Below are 20458 nucleotides of genomic sequence, written 5' to 3' on the forward strand. Positions count from 1 at the left end.
ATACAGCGTTTGACATTGCATGTTTTTAGGTTTGGTTTTTCTAAAACGTTTTAAACACGTTTTTAAACGTTTCTGTATAGAAATACAGTACATGTTCTAATTGAACAACGTTTGCATCAAAACGTTAAAAATAACGAATTCAAAACGGAGCTGACAATGTCGCCATGAGGAGGATGATTGGTGTCTAGCATGGAATATATGGGCAAGCCGTTTGCCGTCAAGCATTTGCATAGACAAACCAATTACTTTCCCCGCTCTACTCAGCATTCTCAATTCGGTCTTTATCCCCCTTAACATTCCCTTACTGATATTCCCAGCCCAACATACAATATCCTCAAATACAACATCACTGATTAGTAAAACATAAACATTCTATCAAATATCCTGCTTTACCCCAAAGAACCGAGTTTTCTCAAGCAGTACAGCCTTGTATTTAACTTCTTAACTATATGATCAACATGTCCACCCATTTAAGCTTTAGTCAAACACTACTCCCAGCATACTTATAATTGTTAACAATCTCTACTTCCTTTCCTTCCTTTCCTTTAATTAATGTATACTGTCAGACCAATTTTGTTTTCGAAAATCAATCCTTATTTCTTTCGTTTTATTTATGTTTAGTTCAAGAAAATTGTTGCCATAATCGGTAAAATCGAATAATCTCAAAAAGGTACAGAGAATAATCGTTGTTATAAGTCCAACTATAGCCGAGTCATCGTAAAACAAAACTACATATAATTAAGTCGTCAATGAATCTGTTACCATTTTGTTTCTGTATCTACAATCGTTTTATTTATTTATATTTAACATTAAATGTAAATGTATCAGGTGATCAGTAAAGCAAACATACATATATAATTACGTTAATGAATCTGTTACCATTTTGTTCTGTATCTACATTCGTTTCATTTATTTAAATTAACATTAAATGTATCAGGTAATCAGTAAAACAAATAAACATATAATTATGTCAATGAATCTGTTACCAGTTTGTTTCTGTATCTACAATTCGTTACATTTAGCATTAAATGTAAATGTATCAAGTGATCAGTAAAACAAACAAAAAAACATATAATTATGTCAATGAATCTTCATTTATACTCGTCTACCGATTCCAGGTTCTTGGGTTCAAATCCATGTTGTTGGGATTTATCCCTTGCAAATAAAAAATATGATTTATCTACCAATAGGATTAGAATGCGTTTGCATTCCGTGACACAGTACCTAATAATAACATGCCTTATAAAAAGTACATGCTTGCTAGTTTTTGATGTTCTGTATTGTAGGTTACATAACAGAACAATTGTATTGTCTTCCATTCAATAGACACCCTTCTCTACATAAAACATAATACACCACACCCCTATCATAATAATGGTATAGTCCATACAAGTCGAGGTGGCCGAAAACGGCACCTGATCCAATCGATGCATTAACAGAAGACGCATTTCACTGAGTTTTTAACCATCTATTATATTTGCCTTTTTTGGCGCTCCATAGAAACGAAAATAGTGAACTTCGAGGATGCTAAATTCGCGAACGGTATGCGAGAAACATGTCTGTAAAATCATCAATTTAAAGGATTTATTTGTTGCTTTTTATGTGATTCTTCTTCATAAAAGTACTTATGAGGCCCAATTTTAAGGTGTGGTATCCACAATAAGTTACTTAACAAGCTTGGAGTCAAAAGGAAGTCGAAATAAAAACAGGTGCGAAACGGAACTAGCGCCGGCCAGAGGCCCTAGCTATATATAGCCTAACTAGGCTAGGCCCGGCCCCTGCTGGCTAGGTAGGCCTACTGGTTTACGGTCGAAGCGGCCGCCAACCAAAGCGGCCGCTAGTTCAATAACAGTAATCTGTATGGAACGCCGTGTGTGCTTCGATTGTTGTTTTTTTGTTACAAAAACGCCATTGGCCCATGTGCTTTAATATTTGATTGTCGTTGGTTGGACAGGTTTTCTTTGAACGTAAATAACAATCTAAATGCATTATTATGTAATTTATTCTCTTTTTTACAGATTGAATGTGATACGTTCATTTAAACGAAATGGCCGATCGGCGATATCACTTGTTTTTCAACTGTTGAAAATTTGTATAAATTCGAAATATATATTATTCGAAATTAGCCAATGTATATATATTGTTGTTATTGTATATTAATTAATTAGTAAATTAACTACTGACTGTACTATCAAGAAACCAAAGTGTTTGCACTTACAATTAACTTTCAATTTATTTACAATAACATGAGCAATTTATTTATATCATACATCATACATTATATTTATATATTAAATTATTTAATTAACATTAAAATCAAACATCATACATTTTATTTATATATTAAATTAGTGACATTAAAATCATACATTATATTTATATATTAAATTAGTGACATTAAAATCATACATCATACATTATATTTATACATTAAATTATTAAATTAACATTAAAATCATACATTATATTTATATATTAAATTATTAAATTAAAAACAATAACATTTTAACTAATAAGTTTAATTAACTAATAACAAAGTGGCTGTCATAATTTGTTATTAACATACAATTTTAACTACTAAGTTTAACTAACTAATAACTAATTAATTACGGCTAATAACGCGACTGGCGGCCAGCAATAATGCCCTAGCGGTTCGCGTTCCTCGTGAGTACTCGTCCCAGAGCAGGTTCAGTCGATCCGTTGCGCGTGCAGCATGGCGTGATTGATTGCGTAGGTTGTCCTCCCTGCCGACCAACTCTGCATGAATGGCAACAGTCTGTCCTTCATCCAAAAGCAGCTTACAAAGTAAGTAGAAGTGTAGATTTGCTGCAGAAAAAAAACAATTAAAAATTACATAAGATCAATAAAAAAAAACACAGGTGGGTGAAAGACAAAATTAAACTGTTGACAAAATGAATGTTTGAAGTTATTCTTACATCTCTTTGCTCTGAAATGATAAATCTACAAAACAAATATTACAATGACATGAACACTTTACATAATATTACTTATAAAACAACCACGCCTGGGCGGAAACCGGGATAGAAATGTAATGACTAATGAAATACATTTGATTCGATGTAAATTGAAATATACGTTTCGACTCGCATGTAAATTAATAATAAAATTTACATTGACTTAATGCAATCAATACTGTATAAATACTATAGAATATAATGTAATATTAAGATTCGATGTAAATTAAAACATAAGATAAAACACATTCTACTGTATATAAATACTGTAGATTATCATGAAATACATTTGATTCGATGTAAATTGAAATATACGTTTCGACTCGCATGTAAATTTATAATAAAATTTACATTGACTTAATGCAATCAATACTGTATAAATACTATAGAATATAATGTAATATTAAGATTCGATGTAAATTAAAACATAAGATAAACACATTCTACTGTATATAAATACTGTAGATTATCATGAAATACATTTGATTCGATGTAACTTAAAATATACGTTTCGACTCGCATGTAAATTAATAATAAAATGTACATTGACTTAATGCAATCAATACTGTATAAATACTATAGAATATAATGTAATATTAAGATTCGATGTAAATTAAAACATAAGATAAACACATTCTACTGTATATAAATACTGTAGATTATCATGAAATATTAAGATTTGATGTAACTTAAAATATACGTTTCGACTCGCATGTAAATTAATAATAAAATGTACATTGACTTAATGCAATCAATACTGTATAAATACTATAGAATATGATGTAATATTAAGATTCGATGTAAATTAAAACATAAGATAAACACATTCTACTGTATATAAATACTGTAGATTATCATGAAATATTAAGATTCGATGTAACTTAAAATATACGTTTCGACTCGCATGTAAATTAATAATAAAATGTACATTGACTTAATGAAATAATTAATAATATAAATACTGCATATCATAAATTAAAACATTAAGATTGGATTTCATGTACAGTAATAATAACATGTACATTGATTTAATTCAATAATAATAAATACTGCAGATCATAATGAAAAAAAAAAACACATAAAATAAAATATATAAATATACTGTAGATTATCATGAAATATTATGTAAATTAATGGAAAATGAGATATAAAAAGTACGTTTAGTAGACAAATTTAATTATTTAATATTATAGAAATATTTAAGATTCGATAGTAAATAATTTGACCGTACTCCTTTGGCTGTAACTCAACCCGCCGTTGACAACAATCAAAGCGCACACGGCGCTCCATACAAATGACGATATTAAACTGGCGGCCGCTTTGGTTGGCGGCCGCTTCGACCATACTCCGGCCTACTACTAGGCTATACTAGGCCTAGAGGCTAGCCTGGTTAGGCCTAGAAAGCTAACGGCCTAAACCCTCCTAGACCTAGTTAGGCTATATTATTTATTATTAGGGTCCCTACAGTACACTACAGTAGTTATACTGTAGACTCTAAGGCTATTATTTATTAATATAGGCCTAGGGACTAGGCTATTTATAATAGTTCATGTAGGCCTATTCATTGTTCATTTATTCTGTGCATGTTAAAATATGTTAAATGCATATCGCCGCAAATTACTCAATTATTATTTTTATGTTGGGGCTGATATGTTCGTTTTATTTATGCACATGTGTTCTTAAGACATGACCTGAGCTCCATGATAAAACATTGAATTACTCCTGTGTTGTATTAAAAACCAATCAGATGAAGACGACAAAGTTTTATTAAATTTATTTTGTTTTATCACTAATTTTCTTCTTGATTCTGCTTGTATTGATGTGTGAGTTCCTGATATTCCTCTTTGTTCCTTAGGTCACCTAAGCAATGGAAGGAAAAACGTTTTAATTAAATTTCTTTTTTTTCTTAGCATTTCTTTTTTCATAGCCAAACCATGGAGGTATTTATACCTCCATGGCCAAACTATTAATACGTCTGTACTAAGAGATTATTTAACTGTGTCACTGACAGTTGAATTTGTTTTTCGCCAAGATTCCATGGTACAACTAAACTGGAATGGAAAAAACAAACGTTAAGAATGATAACACTGTAATGGTAGTAATAGTCATAAAAAATACTACACAACAAAGCATGAGATGCGATAACTAATAGAAAAAACAATAGCACAGTCTAATATATGCGTGAATGGCGCGCCATAGAAATCTGTTGTGGCCGAAACTGTCTGTGGTCGAAACGGTCATATGCCGCCTAGGCCTAGGCTATATGTATGAAGGGGATAGGCCTAGCCTAGGCTATATTATTAGTCTAGGGCTAGGGATGTTTCGAAAACAGAAAAAAAACTTCTCAACATCTTAGGGTTAGTATAATATAATAATTACCGAAAACAAACCGAAAACAACATTTTTATAAATTTTTAAAAATCGAAAAACCGAAAACAACAATATGTTTACAGATTCTGTAAGTAAATGTATGGCAGTCCATCAGTTTTAAGGAGAGTGAGAGCGATTGCTCTCCTCCGCTCTCCTAAACTTGCTTCGAGGAGAGCAACTAATTGCTCTCCTCCCGGCCCAGCCTAGGCCTAGGCTAGTCCACATTTTGCACCATGTACTGTACTAGGAGAGCAAATTGCTCTCCTCAGTATTCCAGGAGAGCAATTCATTGCTCTCCTGGATTTTTCATACGTGAAGGACTGGTATGGGTGTTATCATTGAGCCTGTTCGGACGGAACAAATTTACACGTGTAATGGTCGTGTGTGGTGTAAATTTTGAGATAAACTTGCTGTTTCAATTACACCTTAAACCGCAAGCTGATTAACCGCAAGATAAGTATAAGTAAATTGTTCATCGTTCGAATGATCACTGATTACACATGTAACTGATTTTACGTCCGAACACAGCCATTGAGTTTGTACGCTTTTTAGTTGTATGTTGTGAACACTACCATTTCATAGGGTCTTCCTTGGCTTTTGCACGCACAGTCTTCTCTCTGTCATGGTCTTAGCTTTAGAAACACCCATCAGTAGAGGGCGACATTAAAAAAAATTATACAAGTTTGTTTTCGATTTTTAAAATTTAGTTTTTGGTTTGTTTTTGGTTTGTTTTCGGTTGTTTATGGTTGTTTTCGGTAATTGGACTGACCGACATCTTATTAGGAGGTGTCTGTTTCTTGAAAACAGAAACCCCAATGAAAACTTCTCAATCTTTAGTTTTTCTCAACAAAATGATGCCAGGATCCCAATCGGATTTTACCAAAATAACAGGATTCTAACGTGATGAACTTTCATGGCATTAAGCCAGGATCCTGTTCGTTTACTTTGAGATTTCACCATGAGGATTCTGATATACTGTCTATATGTATATTGTTATGTTTTTGGTGGGAACCCTTAATTTTCATGGTGTGTAAAAAATAATTAAATTGTACTGTAAAATGTTCTAGATATAGAAAACAAGAAACAATAACATCAAAGTAGACAGTTTGATAGATTTCAAAAACAAATACCCCTTATATTACCGGATGTTGGGAAGTTTTTGTTGAGGTCTCTGTTTTCGAACCACCCGTAGAACTAGGTCTAGTCAATAAAGTGATAAAGATCTTATTGTTTAACACAGATAGTGATGAGATAAGACATGGCCAGTAGTGGTTACCATGAAGGTGACTGGTATAAATCATCCAAAGATATACAAGGAATTTTGCTGGACATCTCAGGTGTTCTGTACAATAGCTCTGATGATGGTGGTGTAGCAATACCAGGCTCCGTGCAAGCTGTAAACAGGTGAGCACTAGAGCCATAGGAAAATAAAATTGTTAGCACATGTGTGCAGATTTGCCCTTGCATCTAATCGAATAAAGAAATGTTTACCACAATCATGACATCACCAACATTGTATTTTCTCTCTGGCCTTACAATACAAAGTTAAAGTTCACTATTTGCTTCGGGGCTAAAGCCCATCAACAAATTTAAATCAAATCAATCTCTTTATTCATTAAAACAATACAATACACATCAATAAAAATGTATGGTAATAATCACAATTACAGTATAAACTAGAGGGTATTCCAAGAGTACAAACCTCCGCCTACTGTAAATTTCTCCTACATAAAATGTCCCCGGAAAATATTTATATTTTTCTAAAAATTTTTTTTATTAGTTCTAAGTGTAAATAGGCTAACTGCACACTACAAAGCAAAGTTGTGGATGAGCGTTTGGTGTAATGGTTATGTATCCACTCTCACAGCTGAGAGTCCCGCTGAGGTTTTTTTTTTTTTATTATTATTTTTTTTTTTTGTGGACCTTGATCTTTGACCCTGACCCTTCAAAATTTAACCACAAGTATATGATGAGTCATTGATCATTGTGGCTAAGTTTGGTGAGAATCGGATAAAAACTGTAGTCTCTAGGCAGTAAAATAGTTTTTTATTAGTTGTGATCTTGACCTATGACCTTTTCCCCTGTGGCCTCCAGGCTGTTCACAGACACACACACAAACACACAAACATACAGGGGTGAAATATAACCTCCTTGGCGGAGGTAATAAGGATAAATTTTAGGTAGATGAAAGGGACCTCCAAGGAACCCTAATGGGCTTGTGATAGGAGGCCCACTAAATATCCATTAAAATAATAAACAAAGACTCGTAAAAAAAGATGTATAATAATGAATTAATTAAAGTAATTAATTAAAAACCCATAAAACTAAAGTTGGACCATGATAGGATGAATAGAATTTACTATTCAGGCACATCAGCCCATAGTTTTACTATGACTCCAGCAATTATGCTACAGTATTTTCATGCTAGAATCAATTCAGCGCCTTAGTGCATTCTTCTCATTTTAATTTTCAAACACATAGTTTACATTGTTTGGTAATTTAACAGAACATCAAGAATGATAAAGAAACATGCATTTGTTATTTATTTCTTTTTGAAGGTTGAAGTCGGCAGGTTTTAAAGTACGATTCTGCACAAACGAGACACTTTGCACTCGTCAAGTTCTTGTTACAAAGCTTACTAAACTTGGATTTGACATCAAAATGGAAGAAGTGTTCTCACCAATCCCAGCAGTTTGTCATGTTCTACGCCAACAAAATCTTATACCTCATTTACTTGTACATACAGGTACAATATTTTGTGAAGAGCTGTTATTTCTTTTAAATAAACCATTTAAATAGTTGGTTATTGATTAGCTTGGGACTTTACGAAACATGGCGGTTAGTGGAATACGACGAATATCCTGTGTTCGATAGAGTGTAAAATCATATACAGTCAACATAGCTGTTCTATTAGTTACGCACGTACCTTGCGCGAAGATGACGACCCGCAGTGGGGCCCTTCTATATCGCTTGGCTCTGGTGATACAGCATAGGCCTTCCTAAGCCAATAAAAATGTTATTTCATTAAACAATTAAATTAGAAGTTATTATTATATTATTTATTAAACACATGCCTATAAAGCTTCGTTACTTACTTTTAACAGCTATCCTACACTGGAGAGGTGTGGGAGCTAGGCCTAGTTTTATAGGCCTGATTTTTTGGGCGCAAACAACTCCTCTCAATTCAAACTGCATGTTTAACAACCGCACGCGCTTAAAATTATTGTTCAATTCCTGTTTCAAATAAATTTACAACAGATGCCTACATTATGATATTAAATATTCTAATAATATTGTTAAATATAAAAGAAAAGTTTACTTATTCTAGACTTAAGCAAACCAGAGTACACAACCTCTGAAATTCAATATTTTAAAAATTGTTTACAAACATCTTGCGTGCGCATACGGCACGAAAATTGTACAAAAAGGTGCTATTATGCACCTTTTAACTTATAGGGTGCCAAGTTGAACCTTTGAATTTATCATGTTAAAGGTATGAAACTTTAATTTTCAGTTACAAGCCAGCGACTTTCTAATGTTCCGTAAGAAAAAGATTTTTTCGAATTCCGATAGCTGTCCCCACAAACCTATATATTATTAATCTTTCTTATTTTTGTTTTAACTTACCACAATAATGTCATTCTAAAAAAATTGTCCTAATCATCACCTTTTAAGTTTTTAGAAGCCCTAAGTTAAATATATCAAGAAGCGTTCATTAATCTAATAGGTCTTATTTTGTCACACAGTCACCATGGCCTATTTGGGCCTTTTCGGTGCAGTTCTGCACCTTTTTATACTTGTCTGCATTTTTCGATATAAAAGGTGCAAAAAGAAACCTTCTATGAACTCTGCACCATTTTATGAGAAAAAGGCGCAAATTAGCACCCTTTTATAGGTTTGCACCCTTTATTGCACCTTTAGTTTTAAGTGTGTAGAGGGTAGTTGTCCTAGGGGGTAATTGTCCGGGTAGTAGTTGTCCTAGGGGGATCATTGTCCGGGTGGTAGTTGTCCGGGTGGTAATTGTTCAGGGGGTAGTTGTCCGGATACGTATGTCTACATTCGCTTTTATTTGCACACCTAAACTAAATAAGAATGTAATTTTAATATTAAAAGCAACACTATCATTAAATTTATTTGGTATCTAAAAATAAATGAACCAAAATGAAAAATGATTGTAATCATTACAATGTTTTTTCCTCCTATTTAATATTATTGTAGTGCATTGTGTTATTATCATAGTCTGGTAGTTGAAGGGTTTAACCGGGAAAAAATGGTTCAGAAGAAATTTTTACCTCATTGAAAGTGGAATTTTATGGAGAATAACATATCCAAAATCGATATAAATCCATCTTGGGGAAAAATTTTTAAACGCGTTTTTCTTTTATTAAAATTTTTTTATAAAAATGGCCTACTGTCAATTAATATGATTGTATATCTTGGCAACCGCTAACTGTAGAGGCTTCTATTTGGTCTTAAATTGTTTACAACATACATATTTCTATTTGCTCTAATGAAAATGTTTGTCAAAAAATAGCAGGAAAGGTCATTTTTTAAATATTGACCTCTGGTCTTAAATGGTTCGTAAAGTCTATGTTTCTATTTACTATAATGAATAATTTTGATAATAAAAGACACTAAAAATATCAATTTGACCTCATAGTATTATATCGTACACACTTAAAATTGGTTTTAACTATTGTTTATGTTTCTATATACTCTATTAAATAATTTTGACAATTCCTCTACATTTTTGCAAACTGTTCCATCTCAGCTATTTTCAGATATATATCAGATATTACTTTGGTTCATTTTTTTGACACAATAGACATACATTGATTGTACCATTGTTATTAGATGATAAATAACAGGTTGTTGGGTGCTTAAACATAGCTTGATGGATTCTTCAACCCCACTGTGGAGGGCCTATTAAGTCTGCATTATTTGCGACCTCATAATTACCGAGTCATTGTATCACATCACTTCAATTTGAAAAAGTCCCATATGATTCCTTATGTATAATAACCATCACAACAAACATTTAGACCACAAGACAAAAGACAAGAAAAAAGTTAGGACCCTGCAAGTTGATTTTTGGGCCCTTTTTTCTAAATCTGTATTCAGCATTTCTTGACTAGACAGCACATCCATACCATATGTCTGACAAGTTCAAGTTTATACTATAATATATATTACCCGAACAAATCTGATCAGATAATGCGATAGTTTTTAACCTTTGATCTGAAGGACAAATTGTTGCGATGTGATTGGGTCTCTGGTTGTTTGATAATGACTGATCATGCGCACTTTATTGGTTAAAAAATTAACCGATAATTTTTGTTTTGGCTGCGGTCTATGTCAGATGAAACTTCATAAACATTATCACTATGAAAAACAACGTACAATAGGCCTACCGAAAATTAGCCTTATGTTGTTTCTTGAAGTATATATTAAACAAAGCTCCACATTTTGTTTCAAAGGGAAAAAATCATAACCATAACAAATAATACACGATTTTCCATGAATGTACAACATGCTTTTTATATTTTTGTGATATATGTTTTTCTTTCATTTTATCTGTTTTTTAGGCGTCCTGACACACAAGCATGTGCTGTCTAGGTAACTCCACCATTTTTTGGAAATAAAAGTTTTATTGATTGATTGATTTATTGACTGTATGGATATATGCCTATCTTATATATGTTGCCAATTTTGTTTTTTTTTATAACACCTGCACAAAATTTATAAAAATAGCACATACACAGAATAAGATGGACAAGAAGGACAACATATAGGCCTAAAGTGCCAAAACAAGGACATATACATGGCTGCAGTCGCGCGCGCAAATTTAAGTTAGTGTTTACTGACCGACTGATCGACCGACCGACATACAGTGAGCTATGATAGAGTCGCATTTGCACACGCGACTGAAACAACAACAAATTGCTAAACAGCATCTGGAGAATTTGGTTATTTTATTAATGATGAATCAGATGATAAGACTCTTTGAAATATACTAATCCAGTTTATTATTATTAAAAAATTAAAATATTCCATTATCACAAATAAAAATATGCATGTATTATCTGTATGAAAAGTTTGAGACCATTTCCATAATACAATTATACAATTTCAGAAGTCAAAATAACCTATTTATTGTTGTTCGATGTAATTATATTTGTAATGTAATTAAATTTCATATTGTTTGCACATTTTTTATTTGACTAGACTGATTTTTTTTTCATGATTCTCTAAAAAATATTTAGAAAATTTTATTGTAGTAGAGTGGTGCCTGGTGATTGGTTACTAGTTACCTACGTCACACACTGTCAACAGTATGGCTGCTGCTCCGCTCTAAAAAAAAAAACAATTACGCCACCTATCATCAAGTTAGTTAGCAAAAAATAGGCAAAGCATGTTGTTGTGAATTTATGATGGGGGACTGTGTGTGTGTGTACTCTAAAAGGCTCTAGATCTAGAGTCTAGGCCTAGGTATTTATTCAAATGAGTATATATGAGTGTATATATTATAGGCCTATCAGGACAGGTTACATTATTAGGGCCTTCCTATATGCTATAGGCCTAGTTCTAGGCCTAGGCCAGAGGCCCTAGCTATATATAGCCTAGGCTAGGCCCGGCCCCTGCTGGCTAGGTAGGCTATACTAGGCCTAGAGGCTAGCCTGGTTAGGCCTAGAAAGTTAACGGCCTAAACCCTCCTAGGCCTAGTTAGGTCTTAGGCTATATTATTTATTATTAGGGTCCCTACACTACAATACAGTAGTTATACTCATAGACTAAGGCTATTATTTATTAATATAGGCCTAGAGACTAGGCTATTTATAATAGGCCTGGCCCTAACTAGCCTAGGCTATATGTATGAATGGGATAGGCCTAGCCTAGGCTATATTATTAGTCTAGGGCTAGGGATGTTTCGAAAACAGAAAAAAAAACTTCTCAACATCTTAGGGTTAGTATAATATAATAATTACCGAAAACAACATTTTTATAAATTTTAAAAAATCGAAAAACCGAAAACAACAATATGTTTACAGATTCTGTAAGTAAATGTATGGGTGTTATCATTGAGCCTGTTCGGACGGAACAAATTTACACGTGTAATGGTCGTGTGTGGTGTAAATTTTGAGATAAACTTGCTGTTTCAATTACACCTTAAACCGCAAGCTGATTAACCGCAAGATCCGTCCGAACACAGCCATTGAGTTTGTACGCTTTTTAGTTGTACTGTATGTTGTGAACACTACCATTTCATAGGGTTTTCCTTGGCTTTTGCACGCACGGTCTTCTCTCTGTCATGGTCTTAGCTTTAGAAACACCCATCAGTTAGTAGAGGGCGACATTAAAAAAAATTATACAAGTTTGTTTTTGCTATTTAGATTTTTAAAATTTAGTTTTTGGTTTGTTTTCGGTTGTTTTTGGTTGTTTATGGTTGTTTTCGGTAATTGGACTGACCGACATCTTATTAGGAGGTGTCTGTTTCTTGAAAACAGAAACCCCAATGAAAACTTCTCAATCTTTAGTTTTTCTCAACAAAATGATGCCAGGATCCCAATCGGATTTTACCAAAATAACAGGATTTTAACGTGATGAACTTTCATGACATTATGCCAGGATCCTGTTCGTTTACTTTGAGATTTCCCCATGAGGATTCTGATATACTGTCTATATGTATATTGTTATTTTTTTGGTGGGAACCCTTAATTTTCATGGTGTGTAAAAAATAATTAAATTGTACTGTAAAATGTTGTAGATATAGAAACCAAGAAACAATAACATCAAAGTAGACAGTTTGTTTTAATACAGTGAGAGTGATAGATTTCAAAAACAAATACCCCTTATATTACCGGATGTTGGGAAGTTTTTGTTGAGGTCTCTGTTTTCGAACCACCCGTAGGACTAGGTCTAGTCAATAAAGTGATAAAGATCTTATTGTTTAACACAGATAGTGATGAGATAAGACATGGCCAGTAGTGGTTACCATGAAGGCGACTGGTATAAATCATCCAAAGATATACAAGGAATTTTGCTGGACATCTCAGGTGTTCTATACAATAGCTCTGATGATGGTGGTGTAGCAATACCAGGCTCCGTGCAAGCTGTAAACAGGTGAGCACTAGAGCCATAGGAAAATAAAATTGTTAGCACATGTGTGCAAATTTGCCCTTGCATCTAATCGAATAAAGAAATGTTTACCACAATCATGACATCACCAACATTGTATTTTCTCTCTGGCCTTACAATACAAAGTTACAGTTCACTATTTGCTTCGGGGCTAAAGCCCATCAACAAATTTAAATCAAATCAATCTCTTTATTCATTAAAACAATACAATACACATCAATATAAGTGTATGGTAATAATCACAAGTACAGTATAAACTAGAGGGTACTCTGAGAGTACAAACCTCCCCCTACTGTAAATTTCCCCTACATAAAATGTCCCCGGAAAATATTTATATTTTTTTAAAATTTTTTTTTATTAGTTCTAAGTGTAAATAGGCTAACTGCACACTACAAAGTTGTGGGTGAGCGTTTGGTGTAATGGTTATGTATCAAGCCTCTCACAGTTGAGATCGCTGGTTCAAGTCCCGCTGAGGTTTTTCTTTTTTTATTATTATTTTTTTTGTGGACCTTGATCTTTGACCCTGACCCTTCAAAATTTAACCACAAGTATATGATGAGTCATTGATCATTGTGGCTAAGTTTGGTGAGAATCGGATAAAAACTGTAGTCTCTAGGCAGTAAAATAGTTTTTTATTAGTTGTGATCTTGACCTATGACCTTTTCCCCTCAAATTCAAACTTGTCCGAGCTTTTGGGGCATAGATCATTGTGACCAAATTTGGTGAGAATCGGCTAAAAACTGTGGCCTCCAGGCTGTTCACAGACACACACATACACACACAAACATACAGGGGTGAAAATATAACCTCCTTGGCGGAGGTAATAAGGATAAATTTTAGGTAGATAAAAGGGACCTCCAAGGAACCCTAATGGGCTTGTGATAGGAGGCCCACTAAATATCCATTAAAATAATAAATAAACAAAGACTCGTAAAAAAAGATGTATAATAATGAATTAATTAAAGTAATTAATTAAAAACCCATAAAACTAAAGTTGGACCATGATAGGATGAATAGAATTTACTATTTCAGGCACATCAGCCCATAGTTTTACTATGACTCCAGCAATTATGCTACAGTATTTTCATGCTAGAATCAATCCAGCGCCTTAGTGCATTCTTCTCATTTTAATTTTCAAACACATAGTTTACATTGTTTGGTAATTTAACAGAACATCAAGAATGATAAAGAAACATGCATTTGTTATTTATTTCTTTTTGAAGGTTGAAGTCGGCAGGTTTTAAAGTACGATTCTGCACAAACGAGACACTTTGCACTCGTCAAGTTCTTGTTACAAAGCTTACTAAACTTGGATTTGACATCAAAATGGAAGAAGTGTTCTCACCAATCCCAGCAGTTTGTCATGTTCTACGCCAACAAAATCTTATACCTCATTTACTTGTACATACAGGTACAATATTTTGTGAAGAGCTGTTATTTCTTTTAAATAAACCATTTAAATAGTTGGTTATTGATTAGCTTGGGACTTTACGAAACATGGCGGTTAGTGGAATACGACGAATATCCTGTGTTCGATAGAGTGTAAAATCATATACAGTCAACATAGCTGTTCTATTAGTTACGCACGTACCTTGCGCGAAGATGACGACCCGCAGTGGGGCCCTTCTATATCGCTTGGCTCTGGTGATACAGCATAGGCCTTCCTAAGCCAATAAAAATGTTATTTCATTAAACAATTAAATTAGAAGTTATTATTATATTATTTAGAGTTTTGAAAATTTCACATTTAAATGTAATTTAACACTATATTTAAGGTTATATATACATTATTTCTAGTCGTTCTCCGTAAACGGGAAAATGGCAACTTTATCAAGACGACAGAATTTCACGCTAAGCTCCACCCACTTTTTTAAAGCTCATGCATAAATTATTCATGAGCACCATCCTGTTGCTTCCCGTCGTGTTTTTCATAAAGTCCCTAATGTCATTATGGTACCCCAAATTAATGTCATGTGTCTGAAAGTCTCTGGTGCTCATCACTGTTTGAAAAAGCCAATGGCACTTGGATTTATTAATAATTGAAATAAAATAAATAAAACTATACTCTTTTTACATTAGATGCTTTGCCTGATTTTGGAGATTTAGTATCATCAAAGGCCAGCCCTACATGTGTAGTTATAGGCGATTGTGCGTCACAATTTACATATGACAATTTAAACAATGCATTTCGAGTGTTGATCAACATGGAAAAACCAGCTCTCATTGCATTGGGTAGGGGGTAAGTTAGTTTCCTGGATCACTGATTATTACGTTAGTACGTAATTTTTAAGTTATCGTCCTGAATTTGTGGGTGTTAATAGGTATATACTTGCAGAACATGCATTGATTTTCAGAAAACAAATCATGCTTATTATATAAAAATATGAGTTACCTGTATCTTACATACGATATATTAAATAGAACGCCCTCTGTATTCTTTTAACATGGACCAAAATATCAAGTAGTGAGCCCTCTCCGAATATTGTTTTCCCTGATATATTTTGCCAAGTACTTCACTCAGTTTCCGAGTGCTTTCATTTCACTATTACCAATGTACAGTATTGCAATTTGTAGCTTTATATATAAGAATGATAATACGATAAGCAAATCTTGCACAACAACAATTTTGCCAACGGTGCTCAGAACATTTTATTTTTATGTCGAACGACATTCAATTTTGTAATTCTTCCTAATTCAATTTGTTGAAGCCTTCTATTTTCTATCCTTCCCATAATTTTTTTAATACAATGGTATAAATATTTATTTCAATCAGAAAATCAAACTACATTTAAATGAAAATGTGTGTGTGTTTTTTTTTTCAAGAAAATATTACAAAGATGGTGGACAATTAAATTTAGATGTTGGATCTTTTATGAAAGTTCTTGAGGTAGGCCTACTGCATATATTTTTATAGTTATTCAGTATTTTTTCTCACTAAATTAATTTGTTCAAAAACAAATAAGAATACCATTTATTAAATAAGATATTAAGTTGTGAAAAATGTCATTCATTTATTTGTTGCTTGTATATTTTGGTTTACAAATTGCACCTATACGTATTATAACTGAGAATGAAAATATCGGTATTTTCGTGATTGGTTAGTCGCTAAATCTGCACATTTCACCGTCAATGCAATGATATTTTCATCATATATTTCAAATCAAGATTTTTGCAATTTTGATAATGTCTGTATTACATCATAAGTCAAGCATCTTCAACTTTAAGATAAAAAGTAGGCTATCCTCTGTTGTTTGTGATACAATTTGATTGTATAATTATTTTAAAATAACCTTGTTTATGTGTGTATAATTTTTTGTAAACAATTGTCATTAAAACTACCAATACTTCCTTCTCTTGCAGTATGCTTGTGGTTGCCAGGCTACAGTAGTTGGAAAACCAGCAGAATCTTTTTTTATGGCAGCTCTAAATGACATGGAAGTTACACCAGATAAGGCAGGTTTTACATTCTTTTTCTAAAGCTCTGTCTACACTATCAAACTTTATGTCATAAAAAATGTGATGTGCCCATTTATGGACATGATTGACAATGTCATATCACTATCATATTTGGGCATATCACTACCATATTTAGGCACATCACACTTTTTTTTGTCAAACTAGTTTTATTGTGTTGACAGAGCTTAATTTGTATCTAAAGCATGTACTGTAATAGTGAACTAGTCTAAAACCTTTTTCAAAAGATATAAACATATTATTAGTAGTGTTATCAGGTTCGGAAAAAACTATATGGTGCTCTAAAATGTAAAAAAAAACAACTAAACTAATAAATACAAATAGAGTATGCAGTTTTAAAAAATGTCACAGATTTTAATGAATTTCAGTACATATTTCTTTTCAAATTCATGACACTTATTGCTGTAAAACTATGTCTTCAGTTCTTAAGAAATCCAAAATGTTCTCAAATTCTTCTCAAGCTCTGTCTACACTGTCAAACTAGTTTGACAAAAAAATTGTGTTATGCTCAAATATGGTATTGATATGACATGTCCATATATGGGAACATCACATTTGTTGTCACATAAAGTTTGATGTGTAGACAGAGCTTTATATTTTATTGTTTAGGCAGTAATGATCGGTGATGATATTGTCAATGACATTGGAGGTGCACAGGCTTGTGGGATACGTGGCCTTCAAGTAAGAACAGGAAAATACAGGTATATAATTGAATTTCACAAAATGGTGCATTCATGACGTCATTTTGACGTTTAAGATCACCTAATCAAATTTCATACAATGTGATCTTTTAAGATCACCTACTGTATAGCGAGCAACTCTGGTGTTTGTACAGAAAGAGAGTACTGTACAATAAATTGTATTACAATTATTATCAACTATCAAAATAACAATCTGTATGGTATAGTAGATGTAAATAATGTTTTGATGGGAAAAAATTGATGTGGTATTTATGCAACCATTGAAGACCAATATGTTAAAAAGAAATTACTTGAAGTTTTTTATTTAGTGAAATTGGTTTTTTTTAAGGCCATCAGATGAGCAGCATCCTGAAGTTAGACCTGCTGGATATGTAGATAACCTAGCAGATGCTGTTGATCTATTATTAAGTAATAGATGAAATAAAGTTTGGTGACTGTTGCAGATAGATTGGAAGAATTGGTTGGGCAAAGTCTTTTAAATTGTATGTCTGTCATATATTCCTTCAGAGTGTCTTAGACTGAATACTTGCTTTGGACTAACAATAACTTAAAAGTCTTCTGCTTATGTTTGTGTCGGACACAAACAGTTACTGACTATGCAAGATCAATTTATATAACTGATACAGACTCTTGTTAATTTCTCAACGGTACTTTATTTACACTATATACACAGAGTATGATTAAGTTGTATCTATCAGTTGACGTTATTTCCAAATTTTTATCGTGATTGTGAATTTAAAATCTGAATATACATGACTATTTAAGGAACAGTTCAGGGATGTGACTTATCAGTTCAGTGACCCTACTACTCCACTTCCAAAAGCTGGTATATCCCACCCAAGTAATTATTAGATACCAATTCTATAAAATGAGGCAATTAATTAGAAGTTGAAACCTTAATGGTTACAGCCCAGGTTACAGTAAGTATGGTCAACCACATGAGTTCCAGGAAAGTGAGTGACCTGCTACATATAACAACATTGTAATGATCGGTATGTACCAGTTCAGTATATGTAAATAAAACTCAATAAAAAGATGATTTTGTAGTATGGAACTTTAGCTTATTTAATAAAAACATAAATAATTAAAGTTATACTATTTCAATTATGCACTTGTCAAATTTGACGCACTATACGACCCCCAAGAGGTGCATCATTTGTCCAATGTGTGTCATACCTTATGTATACAATGAACGCACACCTGCATAAAAAAAGTGAATTACCTTTACGTGACAATGACGTACCCATTTTTAAATTAATGACGCACACCATGAATGTCCTTTTTTAGTAAAGTAATGGTTTGACATTGTCGCACCATTGTTCATTGAGGTGACGTACCATCAGGTTTCTTTGCACACTCCCGCGTCATTAAGTGTTTGTAAATAACGCACCACCTCTTCCGGGGGTCGCAAAGTGTGTCATACACCTGACAAGTACATTACCGTCTCCTTTGTAGATTGCCCCAAATCATCAGGTCTATAGTGTTATTTATCATGGCTTGTGTTCAGTAGGTTAACCATATCTGGTACAGGGGACGATTTATAGCAATATTTATACATGTTTTGGAATAGTTTGTTGCTATTTCTAAGCGCACATCCTTGAGTCTTGGAACTTCATGTCCGAGGAAGAATATCTCCCGATAGTCTGACTCTGAGAGATTTAGTAAAACGAGTGCAGAAAGCGTCTACTTCTAAGATGTGAACATTGACGTTACTATTAATTCCACATATATACAGAGATGCCTTCTCAGTCAATGGTATCGCGATAAAACATTTAAACATTTCTAAAAATACATAAGCCTATCAATGATGAGGATACTACTTGCACAAACATTTCTTGAATTTCTTGTGCACGCACTCCTTAAAGTCGTTATATTTGAAAGTGTATATTATTGGATTGATACAAATATTAACCATCGTCAGGCCTGTTGTAAAATTAAAAATCAGGTCAAAGTCAAAGGCTTCTACGTTTCCTTCAGATAGTACAAAAATTATGACCAGCACTCTGTTAGGTGTCCAGCAGATGATGTATGTCAAACAAACTATTGCCATTGTTTTAATGATATTCAGTCGTCTGGACACAACAGCTGCGCTAACTAAGGACGAGTCCTCTCCCACTCGATTTTTTAAAGTGTGAAAAATCTTGAAGTAAACAAAGAAGATAACAGAGATAGGTATAATTAACATCAAAGTGAAAACTAAAATACCATAAAATTTCTGATATGTTAAGCTAGGCCAATTTGTATAGCACACTTGCTCGTCAATTCTGTGTATCCATAACCATAAGAGCAGCACTACAAAAGCTGTTATCCACGGTATTGACACAAGAAACACCTTTGATTTGATCTTTTCCTTGAATATATTATATTTTAATGGATACATAACAGCGAAATAACGGTCAAAGGTCAGTACAAGAAGATTACATGTCGATGCCTGCATAAATGCCCAGAAAAGATAGCCGCTTGACCAGATCTTGCAGACTAACTCGGCTAGAACATTTGATTGTTTAAATAAATTCTCTCCTTTCTCCAAATTAAAAGCAATTGCGGATAAAGATGTTAAGAAATCAATTGCACTCTGATTGAGAATTAGTAGGTTTGTTGCAGTAAATTTTTTTGGAAGATTAAGTAGAATATATATTGCAAAACCATTTGTTAAGCACCCGATACTAGCAACTATCACTGTCAGTACTTCACCTACTGCCATTGCTCTGTATTCTTCTAAATCAGTGAGACCAATAGTATTCACATCTACTTATGATAAAAGTCAATCCATCAAAATCCACTGTACTGTAACTTGGTCTA

General features: G+C 33.1%; 3 protein-coding genes across 4 annotated transcripts; 2 read left to right on the plus strand and 1 right to left on the minus strand.

Moving 5' to 3' along the window:
- The first annotated feature begins 1510 nt into the window (after positions 1 to 1510).
- LOC144837422 (phospholysine phosphohistidine inorganic pyrophosphate phosphatase-like) lies at positions 1511 to 11451 on the plus strand. 2 transcript variants are annotated; one of them, XM_078692515.1, is made up of 3 exons: positions 1511 to 1709; positions 6586 to 6749; positions 7904 to 11451. In XM_078692515.1, exons 2-3 carry the CDS (start codon positions 6604 to 6606, stop codon positions 8142 to 8144), a joined length of 387 nt encoding a protein of 128 aa, XP_078548641.1. In that variant the 5' UTR covers positions 1511 to 1709; positions 6586 to 6603; the 3' UTR covers positions 8145 to 11451. The 2 variants fall into 2 exon arrangements, with proteins under 2 accessions (XP_078548641.1, XP_078548640.1); XM_078692514.1 differs by lacking the exon at positions 1511 to 1709 and adding an exon at positions 5706 to 6371.
- A 281-nt stretch (positions 11452 to 11732) lies between these two features.
- On the plus strand, positions 11733 to 18759 carry LOC144836816 (phospholysine phosphohistidine inorganic pyrophosphate phosphatase-like). Its single transcript, XM_078691687.1, has 8 exons — positions 11733 to 11834; positions 13303 to 13466; positions 14705 to 14892; positions 15561 to 15720; positions 16305 to 16368; positions 16842 to 16938; positions 17569 to 17656; positions 17985 to 18759. The coding sequence occupies exons 2-8, from the start codon at positions 13321 to 13323 to the stop codon at positions 18073 to 18075; spliced, it is 834 nt and encodes a 277-aa protein (XP_078547813.1). The 5' UTR covers positions 11733 to 11834; positions 13303 to 13320; the 3' UTR covers positions 18076 to 18759.
- A 687-nt stretch (positions 18760 to 19446) lies between these two features.
- LOC144838197 (somatostatin receptor type 2-like) lies at positions 19447 to 20360 on the minus strand. Its single transcript, XM_078693556.1, has one exon. The coding sequence runs from the start codon at positions 20358 to 20360 to the stop codon at positions 19473 to 19475; it is 888 nt and encodes a 295-aa protein (XP_078549682.1). The 3' UTR covers positions 19447 to 19472.
- Between the last annotated feature and the right edge of the window lie 98 nt (positions 20361 to 20458).

Source organism: Antedon bifida, chromosome 3, assembly GCF_963402885.1.
Source record: "Antedon bifida chromosome 3, ecAntBifi1.1, whole genome shotgun sequence".
NCBI lineage: Eukaryota > Metazoa > Echinodermata > Crinoidea > Comatulida > Antedonidae > Antedon > Antedon bifida.

What these genes read in the sequence shown, in the direction of transcription:
- LOC144837422 (XM_078692515.1), top strand. Translation starts at nt 6,604, where the DNA reads ATGGCCAGTAGTGGTTACCATGAAGGTGACTGGTATAAATCATCCAAA. An exon ending in TCCGTGCAAGCTGTAAACAG is followed by an intron (nt 6,750 to 7,903) that starts GTGAGCACTAGA and finishes TTCTTTTTGAAG; the next exon opens with GTTGAAGTCGGCAGGTTTTA.
- LOC144836816 (XM_078691687.1), top strand. Translation starts at nt 13,321, where the DNA reads ATGGCCAGTAGTGGTTACCATGAAGGCGACTGGTATAAATCATCCAAA. An exon ending in CTCATTGCATTGGGTAGGGG is followed by an intron (nt 15,721 to 16,304) that starts GTAAGTTAGTTT and finishes TTTTTTTTCAAG; the next exon opens with AAAATATTACAAAGATGGTG. An exon ending in GTAAGAACAGGAAAATACAG is followed by an intron (nt 17,657 to 17,984) that starts GTATATAATTGA and finishes GTTTTTTTTAAG; the next exon opens with GCCATCAGATGAGCAGCATC.
- LOC144838197 (XM_078693556.1), bottom strand. Translation starts at nt 20,360, where the DNA reads ATGGCAGTAGGTGAAGTACTGACAGTGATAGTTGCTAGTATCGGGTGC.